At 35.7% G+C, this 19626-nt stretch overlaps 1 protein-coding gene across 3 annotated transcripts in view; it reads right to left on the bottom strand.

Moving 5' to 3' along the window:
• Positions 1 to 19626, bottom strand: part of PCDH11X (protocadherin 11 X-linked) — a 770886-nt gene that overhangs the window by 184306 nt on the left and 566954 nt on the right. For all 3 annotated transcript variants that reach the window (XM_036270518.1, XM_036270519.1, XM_036270520.1), the window contains one exon: positions 13104 to 13302. In XM_036270518.1, the coding sequence (XP_036126411.1) occupies positions 13104 to 13302 (199 nt within the window). The remainder of the gene's footprint in view (positions 1 to 13103; positions 13303 to 19626) is intronic.

Here is a 19626-nt window from a genome sequence, read left to right as displayed (position 1 = left end):
GGGGATATTTCAGAGAGTTACATGGATATTGAATTGGGTTCAGTCTGTTTAAGATATTTCCCCATGATATTTGGATTTCAGATATTTTAGAAGCTAAGCTGTTCTGCAAAAAGATAATGGCTAGTTCTTTCAGAATGGAAGACTTAATAGTTCAATACGATGGAGCTTTTAATTGGAATTTCAATATATGGACTTCATTCTGGTTGAATCCTGAAACTCCAATTTTCTGCTTGAATAAAAACAGATATTTGTGTGATGTTTTTCAATATATCCTGCTCTCCTGTCCATTTCAATTCAGAATCAACCCTGGGATACAGGACTAAACATTAAAAGCCATTAGTATTGCAATGTTGGCAGTAGCTCTAAACTATTAAAACTAGCTTTTATAGAAAACCATCTCTAGAAAAGAATAGGCAGTTGAAGTCAAAATATGATAATCTCACAACTGCCAAGGCCTTTGGTGCATTGACATTTCCAAAATATCACTGATGAGTACTGCATCCTTATATCTAAGTCAGAATTAAGCAAAGTATCCCTGAATTCCTTAAGTTTTCAATTTAGTCTTTTAAAATAAATTTTTTCCCTTTATTGATTTTGGAGAGAGAAGAAGGGAGAGAGAGAGAGAGAGAGAGAGAGAGAGAGAGAGAGAGAGAGAGAGAGAGAGAGAGAAACAGTGATGAGAGAGGACATTGATGGGCCGCCTCCTGCATGCCCCCCACTGGGGATCGGGCCCACAACCTGGTCATGTGCCCTGACCGGGAATCCAACCAGCGACCTCTTGGTGCATGGGTCAATGCTCAACCACTGAGCCACACTAGCTGGGCAATTTAGTCTTAAATAATGAGATTAATTTGCTACATTCTTTAAAAAGAAGTATGTGTCTCTGTCAAATTGGCTCCTCCTTCAAATCAAAGCCAAGAAGTATTTATACATTGTGAGGACACATAATTTTCAAAGAAATAAGTAGTGTACAGTTAAATAGATCTCTCAATTAGGGACAGATTGTGCAGTTCAGTTTGGGATTAATTTACATACATAGATCTAAAGGAAAGTCTCATCCCAACTCTAGAAAACTATATCGGGTGAAGGGATTAAGCAAAAAACAAATACACAAACAAAAAATCCCTCATAAGACAATGACAACAGTATGGTGATTACCAGAGGGAAAGGGGAGTGAGGGGGGTATAAGCGGGTAAACAGGGGATAAATGGTGATGAAAGGAGATTTGACTTGCTGTGGTGAACACACAATACAACATACATCTGAAACCTATATAATTTTATTAACCAATGTTACTGAAACAAATTCAAATAAAAAGAAATGTAAAAAAAGCTATAGTGTGTCAGTGAGCCTGGCAATATACCACTGATGAGCTGAGGAATAGTAGTAGGATGTTCTAGAAGTTTATTGAAAATTGTTTTTGGACATTTTAGATAACTTTGTGCTGTAAAAACAATGCTACTTTTGAGATGAAATATTATTTTTCTCAAAATATACATTTTTTAATTAGCATGAGTTTCGCAATCCAGACAATTAGCTTTCCTGTCATGAATCTATTATTACTGAATATATTTTAATCTTCAGCAAACTATTATTTTTTATTTACTTTTGTTACAGATATTTCTCCTTATTTCTCCCATTGACATGCTCCTCCCAATATCCCCCATCATTATTGTCTATGTCCTTGTTTTCTCATACATGCATATAAATTCTGTGGTTTATCTCTTCCCTCCCCCCAAATTCCCCTCTTCTGAGGTTTGTCAATCTGCACCCCACTTCCATGTCTCTGGGTCTATTTTGTTCCTCAGCTTGTTTCGTTCATTATATTCCACAAATAACTGAGATCTTATCTCCAGTTCTAATCATTGTCTGTAAAAGATGATTATAATGTTTACTCCAAACATGTTTACTCCATGGCACATTATTGACTCAGTAGAATTGAGTCTACTAAAGTCACTTCCTTGTTAATTGTAACTTCACCTTTCTACCAGAAAACTGAAATTGGCCCTGGCCAGTTTGGCTCAGAGAGTAGAGCGTTGGCCTGCGGTCCAGAGAGACCTGGGTTCCGTTCCCGCTAAGGGCACGTACCTTGGTTGCAGTTTGTCCCTGGCCCTGGTTGGGTCGTTTGGGTGGCAACCAGTTGGTGTGTCCCTTTCACATCGATGTTTCTCTCTCTCTCTCTCTTCCTCTCTCCCTCCCACTCTATCTGAACAAAAAAATGGAAAAATGTCCTCAAGTGAGGATAAAAAAAAATTGAATTTGGGTAGAATGACAGAAATTTGAGAATGGAGAGTTGAGTTTTCAGTAGATTAGATGAGGAATGTATATATATATACACACATATATATATACACATATTCATTTTGTGTTTCACCTTCTTAATATTCATTTTACATTCTTTTTGAAATATTCAGAGGAAATTTGCCTTCCATCATTTATTTCAATCAAGATTTTTTTGGAAGTAGTGTACAAAATAAATAAATAATAAATTGTCTATATTAGATAACAATAGTAAAATTTAGCTAGCTTTCCTGACATAATGATCATTAACGTTCAGCATGATTGCCATTTTCCCTACGAAAGGTTCACTGTTTAAGACTAATAGTAGTTTTAGAAATCTGCATAAAAACATGTTTTGCCAATATGGATATATTAAAACAACATTACTACTTTGTTCTCCCTATATACATGACTTTGATTCCATTTTGTCTGTTCATTTATTTTGTTTTTTAGATTCCACATATAAGTGAAATAAAATGGCAGGTGATCACTTCTAAGGTATGTAAATGTCTAATCACTATGTTGTATTCCTGAAACTAACACAATATTATATACTAACTATAATTAAAAACTAAATTTTTAAAAGAAGACTGTAAATAATCCCCCGAAATCAACATTCCCCTTGAGGGAAGGTATATATTTAAATTGTATACTTTGTTTATTTCTTTTTTTTATCCTCACCAGAGGACATTTTTTGATATTTTGTTCAGATAGAGTGGGAGGGAGAGAGAGAGAGAAACATCGACGTGAAAGGGACACATCGAGTAGTTGTCACCCGCACAACCCAACCAGGGCTGGGGACAAACTGCAACCAAGGTACGTGCCCTTAGCGGGAACCGAACCCGGGTCTCTGGGGACTGCAGGCTGATGCTCTAACTGCTGAGCCAAACCGGCCAGGGCTACTTTGTCTATTCTTAACAAATTGTTTTATTGATTGCAAAAGGTTGCTGTTTATCAACATTAATGACTGATCTAGCTTAGCACATGATAAACATTTTGGTTTAGGACATTAAGTCATTGCTTAAAAGGGCTAAATTTCAGTTCTCTCATTTGCATAACGAGGGAGTTGGACTAGATGGCATTTAGGTCACTTTAGCTTTAAAATTCAAAGACTAGCCCAGCCACTGTGGCTCAGTGGTTGAGCATCAACTCATGCACCAAGACGTCACCAGTTCGATTCCTGGTCAGGGCACACGCCCAGATTGTGGGCCCGATCCCCAGTGGGGGGCATGCAGGAGGCGGCCAATCGATGTTTTCTCTCATCGATGTTTCTATCTCTCTCTCCCTCTCCCTTCCTCTCTCTCTAAAATCAATTTTTAAAAAATGTTTTAATTCAAAGACTACATAAAAGGCAACACCTTAACATGTACATTTCTGAATTGTAACAGTTAGAAAATTATGACCCTAGAAGGGGCATTACAGATCAGTATAATTTCCTCATTTTATAGCCAAGGAAAAGAAGATACAATGAGGTTAAAAGGTCTATGCAAGGCCACATAGCCAGTTAATTGCAGTGTCTGAATTAGGACCCTGAAATAGGCAAAATGATGGCCTACAGGAGATGATCTGTTATGGTCTGCGGTGAGGAGATTTTATGACTAGCGATTACAAAATGAAGTGTTACAATAAAATTATGAGTTAGCATCCAAATTTTTTAAAGTATGGTTTAAATAGATAAGCAAAATTAATATTTATTTATTTTTCCTTTATTGATTTTAGAGAGAGAGGAAGGGGGAGAGAGAGAGAAACATCGATGAGAGAGAACATCGACTGGCCGCCTCCTGCATGCCCCCCACTGGGGATCTGGCCCACAACCTGGGCATGTGCCCTGACCGGGAATCAAACTAGCAACCTCTTGGTGCATGGTTTGATGCTCAACTACTGAGCCACACCGGCTGGACCGAAATTAATATTTAAAATCACCTGCTTTCTCATTGCTTTTGAGAGCTATACAAATGACAGGGAAAACATTTCGGAGGGGAAAAAAAAAAAAAAAAAAAACTTTTAGAGGATTTCATGAATACTATTTAGAGGAACTTCTCTATGTAACCTACAAATTGTTCTGATCTCACTTTGATAAAAAGGAAGTGACAGACTAAGATTGTGTTCTTTATTTTCATTTCAATGGAACTTAAAGAACAATTGCCAAGATTACTAATTAAATGAGGAGAAATTGGGTTCAGCAAACACTATCACTTTTATTCTCTATTAGGTGGCTTCAACATTCAATAAAGATAGTAATTTGTTTGATATATATTTTACTGTTGAAGGTGTTACAGATGTCCCCCTTAATTTTTAAAAATGCAAGAATCCTGTAAAATTGTCTAGAATTATTCATTATTTAATGAATTCCTTGATACTCACTACTTGTTGAGTGTTCCGTCGATGAAATCAATTATGAGAATTGTAAGATACTCTATAATCTAAAAGTGTCATAGAGAGAAATTTATTGCTATATTGTCCCTCACTCATTAAAATATAGAAATTATTTTAAAACAAGAAATGGGTGTGTGAATAATGTTGTTAAATATCCCAAGTCACCCTGGCCTGCTTGGCTCAGCGGTTAGAGTGTTGGTCTGCGGACTAGAGAGTCCCGGGTTTGGTTCCTGCTAAGGGCACGTACCTCTATTGCAGTTTGTCCCCGGCCCCGGTTGGGGTCTTGTGAGTGGCAGCCATTCGATGTGTCTCTCTCACATCGATGTTTCTCTCTCTCTCTCTTCCCCCCTCTCTCCCTCCCACTCTATCTGAAGATGTATGCAAAAGTGCCCTTGGGTGAGGATAAAAAAATAATAAAAATAAATAAATAAATATCCCAAGTCACCCAAAAGTTGCATTTCACATGACTGATTATATTGTCTTTCAAAGGGCTACAGAAAAAAAAAGCGAATGACACAGTCTTATAGGCAAAGAAAAGTGAGGAATGAGAGTTTGATGAAAGACAGAAGAAGGTCATAAAAAAAAAAAAAAACCTGTCTCCTGACTCATAAATAATAGAAGTATAAATGTCAAATGAACTTTATTATATGGCGTAGGCAGCCCAATAAAAATTTAGAGGCAAAGGAAGGGTTATTGTGAAGAGAAGGCCACCTAGCCTGTCACTGAAGGCGGTTATTCAAGTTTACTAACATTCCAGATCTATGGCATTGGCTTTCCATTGCCAGCCTGTGCCAAGCTCCTCGTGTTTGTTATTTTCAGACGGAAAAGACAACGGAAGCGATCGCTTTGCTTCGAGTGCCTGCTTTTGACTGATAAACCTCTATCTAATCCATATCAGATTTAAGATACTAAAGATACAGTCATCTTAGACGCTGTCACCCAAAGGGAATCCTGTAAATGTTGTCCAGTCTCCAGCTTTAGAGATATACTTTCATTTTGATCCATGACTTTTGGACTTTTTTTTTTCAAAGACTACCTGTAGTATAAATCCTTCATTGCCTTCACAAAGCCTAAGAAACTGCAAATTATAAGTCATTTTTCAACTGGTGTATGTTGTGATGGCATTTCCTATATAGGAAAGTTGGATATGATAGGATAGTATAGTCAGATTTGTTCCACCCATTTTCTTATTATGATAGATGTGTTTCAACTTTCATAAGCTTGAAGAGAGCAAAACTGACTTTGCAAAAGCATGTCAGTTTAAGTGATAAAATTAATATATATTTCAGAGCATCTGCCACTATATCATGGTTTATATCTGCCTAAGCTCGTTTAGCATACAAACTACTATCAAGTGTACTTTATTCTTTCCCAAGCAATGGAAGACAGCTGAACTCTTGGGTAAAACCATTCTTTGTAATCTATTTATATGCTCTTTTATTTATATAACATATCAAGGACTAAAATAAGCTGATAGTCACCGACAGTATTCATGACTGCAATGATTTTCCTTTGAGAATGAAAGAAAGTGATTTTGATATTGTTAGCTTAAAATATATTACTCTACTTGATGAATTTTCTTTTCTTTTCTTTTTTTCCCATTTCAATAGAAGTATAAAGCTATATGTCGTTGTCCCTTGGCAAGGCAATGGAAGTTGGCAGGCATTTGTCTTATACCTCCCAAATCCAGGACCTTTCACTCAAGTCCCTTTCATTAAGTGGGACATAATAGAAATAATAACTGATAATATCAGTCCTTAGAAATACTGATTAATTTCTCTTTCAATAGATGTGACTTCAGTTTTGCTGAGGGGATGGAAATTATCTATTTCATTATTTTGTTCCCTTCACCCCTATGGACCGACGACAATACTTTGCAGGCTAAGAATGTACACAGTTTAGGAAGCTACTTTTCCAATTCATAGCCAGCAGAGGTAGAATGTGCCTGGCTTCATAATTAATAATAAAGAGTATAAGTTCTCTTTCTTCCATTCAACGCAGTTCCAATTTGTTCCACATAACAATATCAACCAAATGACAGCCTTCAGTTTTCTTTTTGTTATAATATAAGAATTGATGTGTGGGTTCCTACAAAAATACATGTTGAAGAAATAGGGAGGACCTATGAAGTCAAATATCCTGGGTATTTGACAACCAACAAAAATAATTAACACTTATCTGAGTAACACTTGCTGAACTGTGGATTTATTTATTTATTTTTTTGTTAAATTTTTTTTTTTCTTTATTGATTTTAGAGAAAGAGGAAGGGAGAGGGAGAGAGATAGAAACATTCATGAGAGAGAATATCGACTGGTCACCTCCTGCATGCCCCTCACTGGGGATCAGGCCCACAACCTGGGCATGTGCCCTGATCAGGAATTGAACCGATAACCTCTTGGTGCATAGGTCTATGCTCAACCACTGAGCCACACCAGCCAGGCCTAAACTGTGGATTTAGATCATTTTCTGTGACACCCTCTTGATGAGTAAGCACTACCATCCCCATAAAATACATAAAGCACTATTATGTTTTTAGACAAACTGAATGGTATTTTCTTGTTGAATTTTTCAGAAGGATAATTTACACATACATGTGTATCATCATTTACCTGGGAAAATATTTGGACAGTTTTATTTTGTCTTCAGGTACCTGACCTCTAATGTTCTTAATTCTGAATGGGTGGGATTTTAATGATCTATTATTAGGTGATTCTTTGAAAGTTTTATGTTTTTTATTTTTTAATTTTCCCAATTATCTACATTCACAATGAGATATTTTATTAATCAAACGTTCAATTAATAATTACTCTAATATTATTCATGCCAACAGTTTCAGCAGATCAAGACAAAATTTTGCATTTCTCTGAGTAGTACTCTAGTCAATCAAATTGGTCTTCCACTTTTTATAACATGTAATTATATTACTGGTAGAGGATCAATGAAAGTGTTGCCAGGGAAAGATTAATTACTTCCTTTTAGTGAATTAATTAATACCATATTAGAGTGCTAAGCAAACCTGATCTAGTGAAAGAAAAATGAATGTCAAAGAGATGTTAAGTTAAAATATAGTCTAGCAGAGAGATTTATCATTTTTATATCAATGAAAAAATATATTCCTCCTTATTTTAAATGTAGAACTCTTTTTTTTTTTGATATCTCAGAAATTTATAATGTGAAAGAAAAGCATTCACATTTTTTAAAGTGGATGAAATTTTACACATAAGTATTGCTACTTTAAGCTCATATTTTAGACACTAGACCAAGTGAAACATTTTCAGATAGAGTGACTTACATGTGTGAAATGACCATATCCAGTGGAAGGTTTTAAAAAATACAGATAACTTTATCAGTTAAAGACAATTAAAACACTGATTAAACCAAGACACCCCCCCCCCCCTTAGGAGAATTCTCTTTGAAAATGAACTGATTTACAGCTGGTAAACTGAAGACTGACTTACTGACTTGAATCTCTTTAAAATCATTGTATTTCACCATTTCTCTTCCCAAGCAACAGGGATGTTACCTATGACAATTCGAATTATAATATGCCAGTTGATTTTTAGAAATTTAGAAGGTACCCTTTTCTCTCTAACTCACACATAGTGAGAGAATAGCAATGCATTCTTTACTTCGGAGAAAACATACACATACATCTGACTTCATATATATGAACTTGTAAAAAGATCTCTGAAGTTTTGCATGGTAGACCTTTGCTAATATTTCCATGTGTATCCAAACTTAGCCTGAATTATAATATCAGAGCAATGTTTTACAAAAGAAAGTTGGAAAGTATTTTTTGCTCTTCTCTTCATGAATTATATTTTACCTAATGCTACTTATAAACAAGTGGATATGAACACAGAGCCATGTGTAGTTTAGTGTGTTTAGTGTATTCCCAAGAGGATCACACTGTTCCCAGATCTCTCAATAAATATTAAATCTTGATATATAAAATTCCCAGCAGGACACAGATACACCCTGTTCTCTACTAGGGCTACACCCTTGTGTGTCTCCACAAAGTCTTGGAAAATGCAAGGACATTACCTGTTAGAGTATCCACCATAAACCAGCAGCAACCGATAATGCTATTTGTGAATTGGATTTCTGTTTGCTTTTTGCTTTTTTTTTATCCTCACCTGAGGACATTTTTCCATTTTTTGTTCAGGTAGAGCGGGAGGGAGAGAGAGAGAGAAACATCGACGTGAAAGGGACACATCGAGTGGCTGCCACCCGCATGACCCAACCAGGGCCGGGGACAAACTGCAACCGAGGTACGTGCCCTTAGCGGGAACCGAACCCGGGTCTCTCTGGACCGCAGGCCAATGTTCTAACTGCTGAGCCAAACCGGCCAGGGCTCTGTTTGTTTTTTTCTATCAAAATAGCTAGCTTCAAAGACAGGAAATGGTACACATTACTTGATGGGGTCATAGTGGGAGGAAAGCTCTGGGACAGAAGCTGTTAACTGACAAAGACAAACACTCATAGAATGACATGAAGTGACTCTCATACCAAAGGCTAAAGTCAGAAGATTGCAATTATGAAAGTGAAAAATTCAAAAAGTGCCCTGGCCAGTTTGGCTAAGTGGTTGAGCGTCGGCCTACGACCAGAGAGTCCCGGGTTCGGTTCCCGCTAGGGAAACATAGTACAAAAAACAAAAACTCAAAAAGCTTTCCAATGGAATGGAAGAGAATGTTGCATTAGAGGGAAAGAAAGATAGAAACATTGATAAGAGAGAAACATGTATCTGAGCATATGCCCTGACCAGGAATCGAACCGGGGACTTCCTGGTGCAATGGATGACGCTCATACAACTGAGCCACACCAGTCGGGCTAATCTGCAAAATTTTATCAACCTGGGAAATGTATGTTAAAGTTGTATTAATAAATCCCTTTATTGCCCAGCCAGTGTGGCTCAGTGGTTGAGCACTGACCCATGCACCAAGAGGTCGCTGGTTCAATTCCTGGTCAGGGCACATGCCCAGGTTATGGGCTCGATCCCCAGTGGGGGGCATGCAGGAGGTGGCCAATCCATGTTCTCTCTCATCGATGTTTCCATCTCTCTCTTCCTCTAAACATCAATAAAGAAAATAAAAAATAATAATAAATCCCTTTATCGCATTTTTAGGAAAATCTTATTCACAAAAGTTGTGTTTCTACCTGTTTCTACGAAGTAACAAGAAATTTTCAGAACTGTGTACTATTTAGGGCAATTCATTAGCAGAAAAGAAAGCAGATTGCAGATATAATGCATTTCAAAATATGAAATGGGATCTACATAAATTAATTCCATCGCTTAAGGACAGCATTTATTTCCTCTACCAGTTTCCATTCGGACTTGTGGTGCTATTGACTAACACTGCACAGTTTATTGGCATCTGCTCCACATCACAAAACCCATTATTATGTACTGTTTCGGAGCTATAGAGTTTCTTTTGGGAAAATCAATGTACCTTATCATCTGCATTAGCCTAAAGAGATTATTTTGCTAGGGCAAATCTTGCCTCAGCGATTTTTTTTCTTTTTAATCAAAACAAAACATACACACACATACTATGTTAGAAATCTCACTAGGATGCCATTTTAGGATCACACAACTTCTTAAAGTGAAATATTGTGCTTCTTGCACTTGTGATAATTAGGTCCTGTATTGTCCAAAATGGAGCACCTGATCCAAAAATTCTTTTATTTTTTTTATCCTCACCCAAGGACATTTTTGCATTTATCTTCAGATAGAGTGGGAGGGAGAGAGAGAGAAACATCGACATGAGAGAGAGACATTGACTGGTTGCCACCCACACAACCCCAACCAGGGCCAGGGACAAACTGCAACCGAGGTATGTGATCTTACTGGGAATCGAACCTGGGACTCTCTGGTCCATGGGCCACCCTCAAACTGCTGAGCCAAACTGGCCAGGGCCAAAAATTCTTTTGGAACCTGGTTTAGAGGGAAGTTCCAGGTCCAATGGGTGAGTAGCTAGTTAATATCACTCATAGTAAAAATAAACCTTAAACATTGACCCATGAATATTGTTAAGCATATATAGAAATGGACGTTAATTTTTAATTATCTCTACCTTTTGCATAAGCTTATTAAAATACCAAGTCACAAAATATATTATTTGTATTACTATTATTATTGCCTAGAGTCTTCCTAATTTTAAAATAAATCCCAATTAATAAAGAACTTTAATAACTTACATTTTGCCATTGCTTCATCCTGTAATTATGAATAAAATATTTAATGATCAAAATAATGGTATCAATATGATTAGGAGAGAGACATGTTTAGTTCCTGATAGAAACAAACTTTATTTTATTTATTTATTTTTGGGGTACATGCCCCTAGCAGGAACTGAACACAGGACTCTTTGGTCCACAGGCCAATGCTCCAACCGCTGAGCCAAACCAGCCAGGGGAAAACAAACTAAAAATACAGCTCTTAAGTATGTTAGCTCATACATCGTTGCTAACACTTACACTGTCAACACAGGTCCAATAAAGAACTCTTCATCTGAATATTTTTAAAACAGCTACTTCATATCATATATCATTTGTTATATGTGATTGGAATTAATAAACCTGCATTGCATTTTAAATGTTTCATAATTTCTAACACATACCAATCCTTCCCCTTTTACTATCAATAACATTCCACCTTTGTCTCATTCAATTTGAAAGTTTATTTTAGGGTTACTCTGAGTTTATTCTTCCATGGCTGCTGTGCAATCCTCTAAGAAAATGATTTAGTAACATGGCATATACAAAGGAATCAACTCTCTGTAGTTTATAGAAATGATGCTCATTTCAACTCTCTATTATTATCTGTTAAGCAGGAAGTGATAGGCCTATAATTGAAACAGTAAATGATGGCATGAAAAAGAGCAAGGACACCTTGCTAATGCATATTTGTTGCTTGTGACCACATTCTTAGAGGTTGACTCTAAATGTATTGTAGTGGTGGATATAGTCATAACTTTGCATCTCTACTAGCAGTCATGATGTCCTCTTGTACATAGTAAATGAAAGGTAGATTTAGTGTTGGATATTACAGAATTTTTCATCCTCAGAATGAATATTGATAAATTATTCTAAGTATCATAGTGAACACAAGGAGAGCAGATGTTTAGGACTTTCTGAATTTGGTGTCTAAAAAGTCTTTAAAGTGTGTATGTTAAAACACTTTTAATATCTGATATCTACTTTCTTTTTTTTAACAGCCTTTTATACACTGATCTTCAAATACATACTACATTGGGCACACACACACAAACATATTACAATCACATATGTACATGCGTTTTCTATACACCAATATCTACCCTTGCAGAGAGAAAATGGTTTATGTTATGCTGTCATTGGTTCTGTATATTTAGTCTTAGGTTACATCTTGATGTTCAACTAATTGATTTCCCTTATTTTGGGGGGTTTCAAAAATAGGGGATTAAAACATTGTGGTGGGGAAGCCATTTTGTTCTCAGAACTAGATGCTTTATTTAAAGTATGCACCCCTACAAACCTTCATGCTCAAAATAACTTTTCAAAATTTCCATTTTATATTGTTATTTCATATGTTTTTGCTCATTACTTGGTCTCTTTTTTTTCATATTGGTTTATACCTATGTCTCTTCTCTATCACATATATGGTATACTTTTTTGTACCTACACACTTGTATGTATAGAAAACATCACTGGAGCAAATTCTAATTCTTGGAACACAAGAATCTTTTGAGATATGTCTAACCTTACCAATTTTGTACCTTCTAAATTATCAGGAAGCAGGATGTTCAATACATTTGAAAGGTAATACATTTAATGAAGTTCTCTATTTAGTATCAGCTTCATAATTCTTTTTTTAAGAATTGACATCTTTGCATTTTATAAATTATAGCCTCTTCTGCCCTTAGTCTGGAGACCAAAGCTGAATATCTTTTTAAACAGTAACATGGCACAAGACATGTGGGTTCAGTACGTTATTGACAACCTAAGACCAACTCCTTTGCGTTGGAGTCAGGATCTCTTATTCCCTTCAAAAGAAAATTTCCTATAGTTCTTATTTATTAGAAAAAAGAAAACGAAAAAAAAATTTTTCATGAATTTTAAAAATAATTCATATGTATACAAACAAATGAATAACATTAAATGAAATGACTGGTTATGTACATATAAATACATGGATATGCAGATCTAAATAGAAAATCCTAGCTATTCTTAAACACAAGGACTGTATTAAATTTCATAATAAATTTTACTCAAAGTAGATAGGATCACACATTTTAAATACAGTAACTGAAGATATATGGGCCCTCCAGCTAATTTTGTATTTTTCCCTTTTAAAAATGTGGAACTCATGTTAACATAATTCAATGGCCAATGTTATATGGCTACAGTTGTTTGATTTGCAAACAATAAGCCCACTTATACTGCAGGACAAGAGAGGAATAACTTACTGGATTCGGGATCAGAGTTGCCATCCCCTTCAGTGCGGTTGTTGGGTGCAGTGTGATCGAAGTACTCCTCCTGAGGATAGCCAAGAGGCAGAGCATGGGATGCGCTGGGAAGGCTGCCTGCATCATGGTCTCCCAGTCCACCATCACTGCTGCTTTCCTGAGAGCCTTCTGGTAGGTGAAATGTGACACGTCGCTGGGACTGAAAGGAAGAAAGAAAATTACAGGGTTTCAGCTATGATCTGAATAATTGCTTAATGCATCCAATTTAGAAAATACATTATTTCAACTATCTAGTGAAGTCACATTAACATTATGTTGATTTGGGAACAATTTCAGGCTTTTGTGAACCTGCTTCACCTGGCAGCAGAGTTGCTTTCATTATATTGTGAAACAAGGCACATCCAGATGCAGAATAAAGTGAAATTTTTCTAAAGCAAGAGGCTGTCAGCCTTTATAGACATTCAAGCGCAATGGAAATTTTGATCATCATTTCAACATTGATTTATTGAGAGACGGTTTGACAAGAATTCACTTTTTTGAATACAAACCATGAATAAATTTAACAACATTTTATTGCTTTTTCTGTAAAATTCTAGTGAGCTAAAACTGTAAATAACAACAAATGTATTCAATCATGTAGGCTTAGACAATTTAAAGTAGAAATCATCTTTTCAAAGAATCTTAGGGGTAATATTTTGAATTGGAATTCATTTAAATCAATCCTACATTCTAAAATATAAAAAAAAAAGTAGTTACATGTTATAGATAGTAGTTGATGGTAATTATAATAGCAAAGTATAGGTATCATCTTAAATGGTGATTTTAGCAGAATGTTATATATATATATATATATATATATATATATTTGTGTGTGTGTGTGTATATATATATATGTCAAATGAATGTTATATATATATATATATATATATATATATTTGTATATATGTGTGTGTGTGTGTGTGTGTGTCAAATATAAGGATGAAACATTTAGTTTCCAAAACGAAAGGTTCAAGATGTCCAGTAAATGTGATAACTCCACCAGAAATAGCAGTATTTTGGTTGCAGCGTTGCTATATATATATAGTAGCTGGTCTACAAAGACATCTTCTGCAATGGACCTCACTTCTTCATATTAATACCCTATGTAGTCCTCTACCACACTAAATATGGGTAGGCCCTCTGTAACCAAATCTTGAAGCTTCTGTCTTGCTCCCTTAGAACTCTCACTCTGGGGAAAACCAGCTGCATTGAAAGGAGTCTGACTACTAGGAGACCACCATACTGTGAGGAAGCTCAAGATAGCCAGAGACATCCAGCTGTTGCAGTTACTCTAGTTCAGGTGTTAGATATGAACATGAAGAACCCATTGTGTTGATTATAGTTTTGGGCCTCATTTGAGTCACCCCAGCCATCTCTAGACATTTAAACCATCCCATTTTAGTCTCCAGTCATTGTGGAGCAGAGATAGTTATCTCTTCTGTGTACTATCCCTATTCCTGACCGAAAAAAATATACCGTACAATTGTTTTTTTGTTTTAGGCTCCAAAGATTAGGGATAGTTTGCTATGTAACAACAGATCAACCAAAATTCTTCACTACTAGCAGTGTGCAATATACAATTAAGAGATAATTATGTAGGAAATTTATACAAAGCTAATTGAAATAAACCAGTCAGAGAAAGACAAATACCATATGATTTCACTTATATGTAGAATCTAATGAATAAAATAAATAAACAAAATAGAAGCAGAGTCATAAATACAGAGAATAGACAAGCAACTGTCAGAGGGGAGGGGTTTGGGGGGTTGGGTGAAAAAGGTGAAGAGGTTAAGCAAAAAAAAAAGACAAAAAACTCATAGATACAGACAACAGGATGGTGATTACCAGAGGGGTGGGGGAGGTAGAGGAGGATAAAAGGGGATAAATGAGGATGAAAGGAAACTTGACTATGGGTGGTGAATACACAATACAGTATACAGATGCTGTATTATATAATTATACACTTCACACCTATATAATTTTATTAACCAATGTCACCCTAGTAAAGTCAATAAAAAATCGAGAAAATAAAAAAACTAATAATTTCTATGACAGGATAAGGATACTTTCACAAATTCAGGTTTGACAGTCAGCAATCTCTTCAGATGGAGATGTGAAAACATTTGAAGATCCTTGCTATATATGTTATACTCTGATGTAAGGGGAATGGAGTTTTGTGTTCACTTGCTTATCTATGCATAAAAAAACAAGGCAATTTAGTTTTAAAAGTATTTTTTCTTTATTGATTTTAGAGAGGAAGGAAGAGAGAGGGAGAGAGAGAGAGAAACATCAATGAGAGAGAACATCGACTGACCGGCTCTTGCACGCCCCCCACTGGGGATCAGGCCCACAACTTGGGCATGTGCCCTGACCGGGAATGGAACCGCCCACCTCTTGGTGCATGGGTTGACTCTCAACCACTGAGCCACACCGGCCAGGCTAGTTTAAAAATTTTTTATCCCATCCTAGGACACCTATACTACTAGCGTAACTAAAAGCCCTTGCCAAAAAAAATAAAAAGCCCTAGAATTTATCTGTAATTCGCCTGGTCATGTACTCATCCTCAACCCTCTTGACCCTCATAAATTGAACTCACTTGGGGTAAATCCAGAGAATTAAAGGGTTTCTAAGGACTCTTTTAGTCAACAATACTGTTTCTTGTCCCTTCTTAAATGTGCATAAAAACACTACCAGCACTAGTACCATGTTCCTGAAATACAACTCTCCTATTTGAAATGATCACATATACACCTTTGAGGTTTCTAAAGCAAAACTGTCATATTAAACAGAAGGCCTCAAGTGGAGATCAAGTTATGTTGTTTGGTCATTGATGGCTCTATATCATTTTAAAATCATATAAAGTTCAATGACATTTGGGATTTGATACCTTTCTCATTCACAGTTTCAAAGTTTACAGTTTGAACCACCGTCTTACCTATTTCTATAATCCATAGAAGGCATTCAAATATCATTATTTAAATATAAGTATTCTATTTCTTTATTTAATGAACTTGCAAAAGGCTCTATATTTGCACATCTGTGAATAACCAGGCTATGCATCGCTTTATAAATATCCATAAAATATTCCTGTAAGTCAAATTATTAGAATTTAATTTTTAAGGAATTGTTTCAAAAGGCTTCTGAAATTTTATCTTTTAATGAGAAAAGAACAGTTAACTATTTCTTCCATGGTGACTCCAATAATTGCTACCTACGTTTGCATTTTGCAATTTGTGACACTTCCAGATAGAACTGAACATAAATTAATTATATGAACTTAACAATTTATGAATCCTTTGTAGTAAATTTTAGAAACCTGGTTTAACTCACTTTCCCTTTACTTGTTCATGGACAAATCCTTTCTCTGTGATGGTTCCTTTCTGCTCGGGTTCATCATATGAAGACATTCAAAATACGGAGGTATTTTTCTTAGCCAGTGCGTTTAGAAATATTAACCATTCCATGAAAACCAGTCCTTAAGTCTCTCAAAGAGAAGGATAAATAATTTTATTTTCTGAAGTGTTGAAGGTGATTACTGTGCAATATATAACAAATACTATGCTAACGACCATGTCATAATTTGTCTGTCTGCAGCTTTTCAAGGAAGCTATGGCATACAAATTAAACAATTTATTGACTGTAATGGTGACTTTATAGGATGGAAATAAACCCTGGACCATTCAGGAATAAATGTCTTACTGAATGGCTAGTTATTTTTCTGCCAGTAGGAGAAAATTCACAGGGTGTCTCCCTTTCATCTACATGTTACATGACTTGTTTTTAGCTCAAATCAATCAAAATTCCAGAAAATACGAATGCGCAGAAATAATACTGCTGTCACCTAGATGAATCATTTGCAAGCAAACTATCAAATTCCCAACATTCTTATGTCCATTATAATACCTCAAGAAGGCAGAAGTCCATGCTAAACATCAAATGAATATCATTACATTTCCATAACATGATGTAAATGGCACCTTAGAAAGGTTAAGCTGGCAGCAAAGAGGTTGCATGCAGACAGGCCAGCCTGTGAATCTCATTATGCAATGCTTGAGCATCGTGTACCAGAGGGCTCATTAAAATGACCTGTCAAAGTGTTCAAACTAATCATACAACCTTGCATTCCCCCTGACTCCAATTCTAATACACCCTGACCCAGCCTACCTTAGATTCTCTGCCATTGCCAGTAACTGATTGGAAACGGTAATCATAGGGGGGATTACTACTTTTTGAGGATTGCCATGTCTGTGCAAGGTTGTTTTTGATTCATATGTAAAACATTCTCGATATCAAACTAGTAAAGCATATTTTAAGTTCGGAGTTTCCATATATTATCATAATGAACAACTTCTTTCTGGATGTTGAAAGTCGTCTGCATTTTCCCATGGGTACTATCTCTTATCGAAAGAATTGATAATATTGAATATATCATAAATTAAAATGTGGAAAAAATTTTAGGATCTAAACTTGAGATTTTTATGTGCATTATATGACCTGCACATAAATGTCACTTGTAACTCATAATTTACAGTGTAAAATATCCTAGATGGCATATTATATACCAGGTCCATGCTATTTGACCCTATGTTTTGTTAAGCTTCCTCCTTTTATCAATTCAAGTCATCTTGCAAGATAGATCAGTTCACCTAATTTTTTTTTTTACTGTTCCATTTCATAAAATTTGAATGGTCTGTCTCATTTCTCATATTCTCTTTTGCATTCTGTTCCGGACGTTTTTATGCTTTAAATCTTTTTAAAAATATCATCACATATTAGTATTATTTGCAAAAAGTTCTTCATGGTTCTCAGTTAACCCAGAATCAGATCTTCCCTTAGCTCTGACTATTTTCCTCTTCAATCTTTCATGGCACTTAGCAATTTTTTTAAAAAATTTATTTTACTTAATCAATTTTTGACAAATGAGTCAGGCTTTTTTTGTTGTTTTTAGAGAGAGAAACATCCATGTGTGTAAGAAACATTGATCAGTTTTTTCCCACAGCAGCCCTGACCAGGGATGGAACCCGGAACCTTTTGTTTTAAGGGGCGTTGCTCCAACCATCTGCACCACACAGACCAGAGCTAGACATATTTTTTTGATGTCTACATGGTATTACATGAGGACATCTTTCCTTGAGTCATGATTAATTTCAGATCAATCAAAATTGAAGTAATCTATTTGTAGATATGTAGGATAAAGCTTCGTCTTTCTAGAAGGTTGCTGATTATAAATTGTGAAATTGGCAATTGCTAGAGTTCTGTGACTTTTTTTTTTTTTTATCCTCAACTGAGGAGATTTTTCCATTTTGTGTTCAGACACAGCGGGAAGGAGAGACAAGAAGAGAGAGAGAGAAACATCGACGTGAAAGGGACACATCAAGTGGTTGCCACCCACATGACCCAACCAGGGCCGGGGACAAACTGCAACCGAGGTACGTGCCCTTAGCGGGAACTGAATCCGGGTCTCTCTGGACTGCAGGCCGAAGCTCTAACCACTGAGCAAAACTAGCCAGGGAAGAGTTCTCTGAACTTTTAAATGAAATAACATTATTACAAATGTTTGAGAAAGTACAGTTGCATAAGTAGCAATTAAAATTGCACAAATCTGAAACTGAACATGCTTTGATCCTGGCATGTGTCCAAAAATGGCATTAAGTAATAATAAAACCAGATAGTAAACTAGAAGCAGACCACTGTTATGGTCTTGAAGATAAAATCAAATACTAATTTAAACAAAGAAAAAGAAGAAACATCTACATTATTGTTGGCGTTAACCATATCTAGGTTTAGCGACTTATGTTAACATTTATAAGTTACCATAGGACCTTCATTACCCAGAACCAGTTCTCTGGCAGCCTCAAACTATATTTTTTAAAAAATCAGTCATACCAGAAGTAAGGGAGAGGTAAAAGGCATGCAAATTGCTAAAATATTTATCATTAAGTTAAGTATATGCTCAGAATCATATCTACCTTCTGGGCTTTAACAACTTTGGTTATCTATTTCTTCAACTCAAAATGTGTTAGAAGAGTTAGTAGCTGCTATAAATGAAAACCCTGACAGAAAGAAAAATTTCCACCAACTATCCCTAGATCTGCCTTCTGTAACTATGTGTAACTGTGATTCCTTTTCTACATGACAAGCCTTTCAGTTTCTGAAGATGCTTAAGCCTCACGTACGAAGATTCCAATTCCATGTGAAAATTCCCATCTTTGGCATGGTTTTCGGGTCTTTTACCATCTTTCTAACTCTTTTCCTCTTTGCCCACGTAATTTATTTACATAATTAACAAAGTCAGATCTTAAGTATTTAATTCTTTATTACTGCTGATGTATGAACTGGAGAGATGATGGATTTCGAGATCACATATGACGCACATAATCATGTTTTATAATATTAGTCAATCCTTAACATTTTCTAGTTGGTAAATTATTTGGAAATTTGTTTCCATGAGAGAAGCAACAAGTTTTGTTTTGAACAGTGCTTT

The sequence above is a fragment of the Molossus molossus genome, unplaced genomic scaffold (assembly GCF_014108415.1).
Source record: "Molossus molossus isolate mMolMol1 unplaced genomic scaffold, mMolMol1.p scaffold_m16_p_2, whole genome shotgun sequence".
In the NCBI taxonomy this organism is placed as follows: Eukaryota; Metazoa; Chordata; class Mammalia; order Chiroptera; family Molossidae; genus Molossus; species Molossus molossus.
Note: the sequence above shows the minus strand (reverse complement) of the source record. Positions and strands in the feature narration are given on the sequence as shown.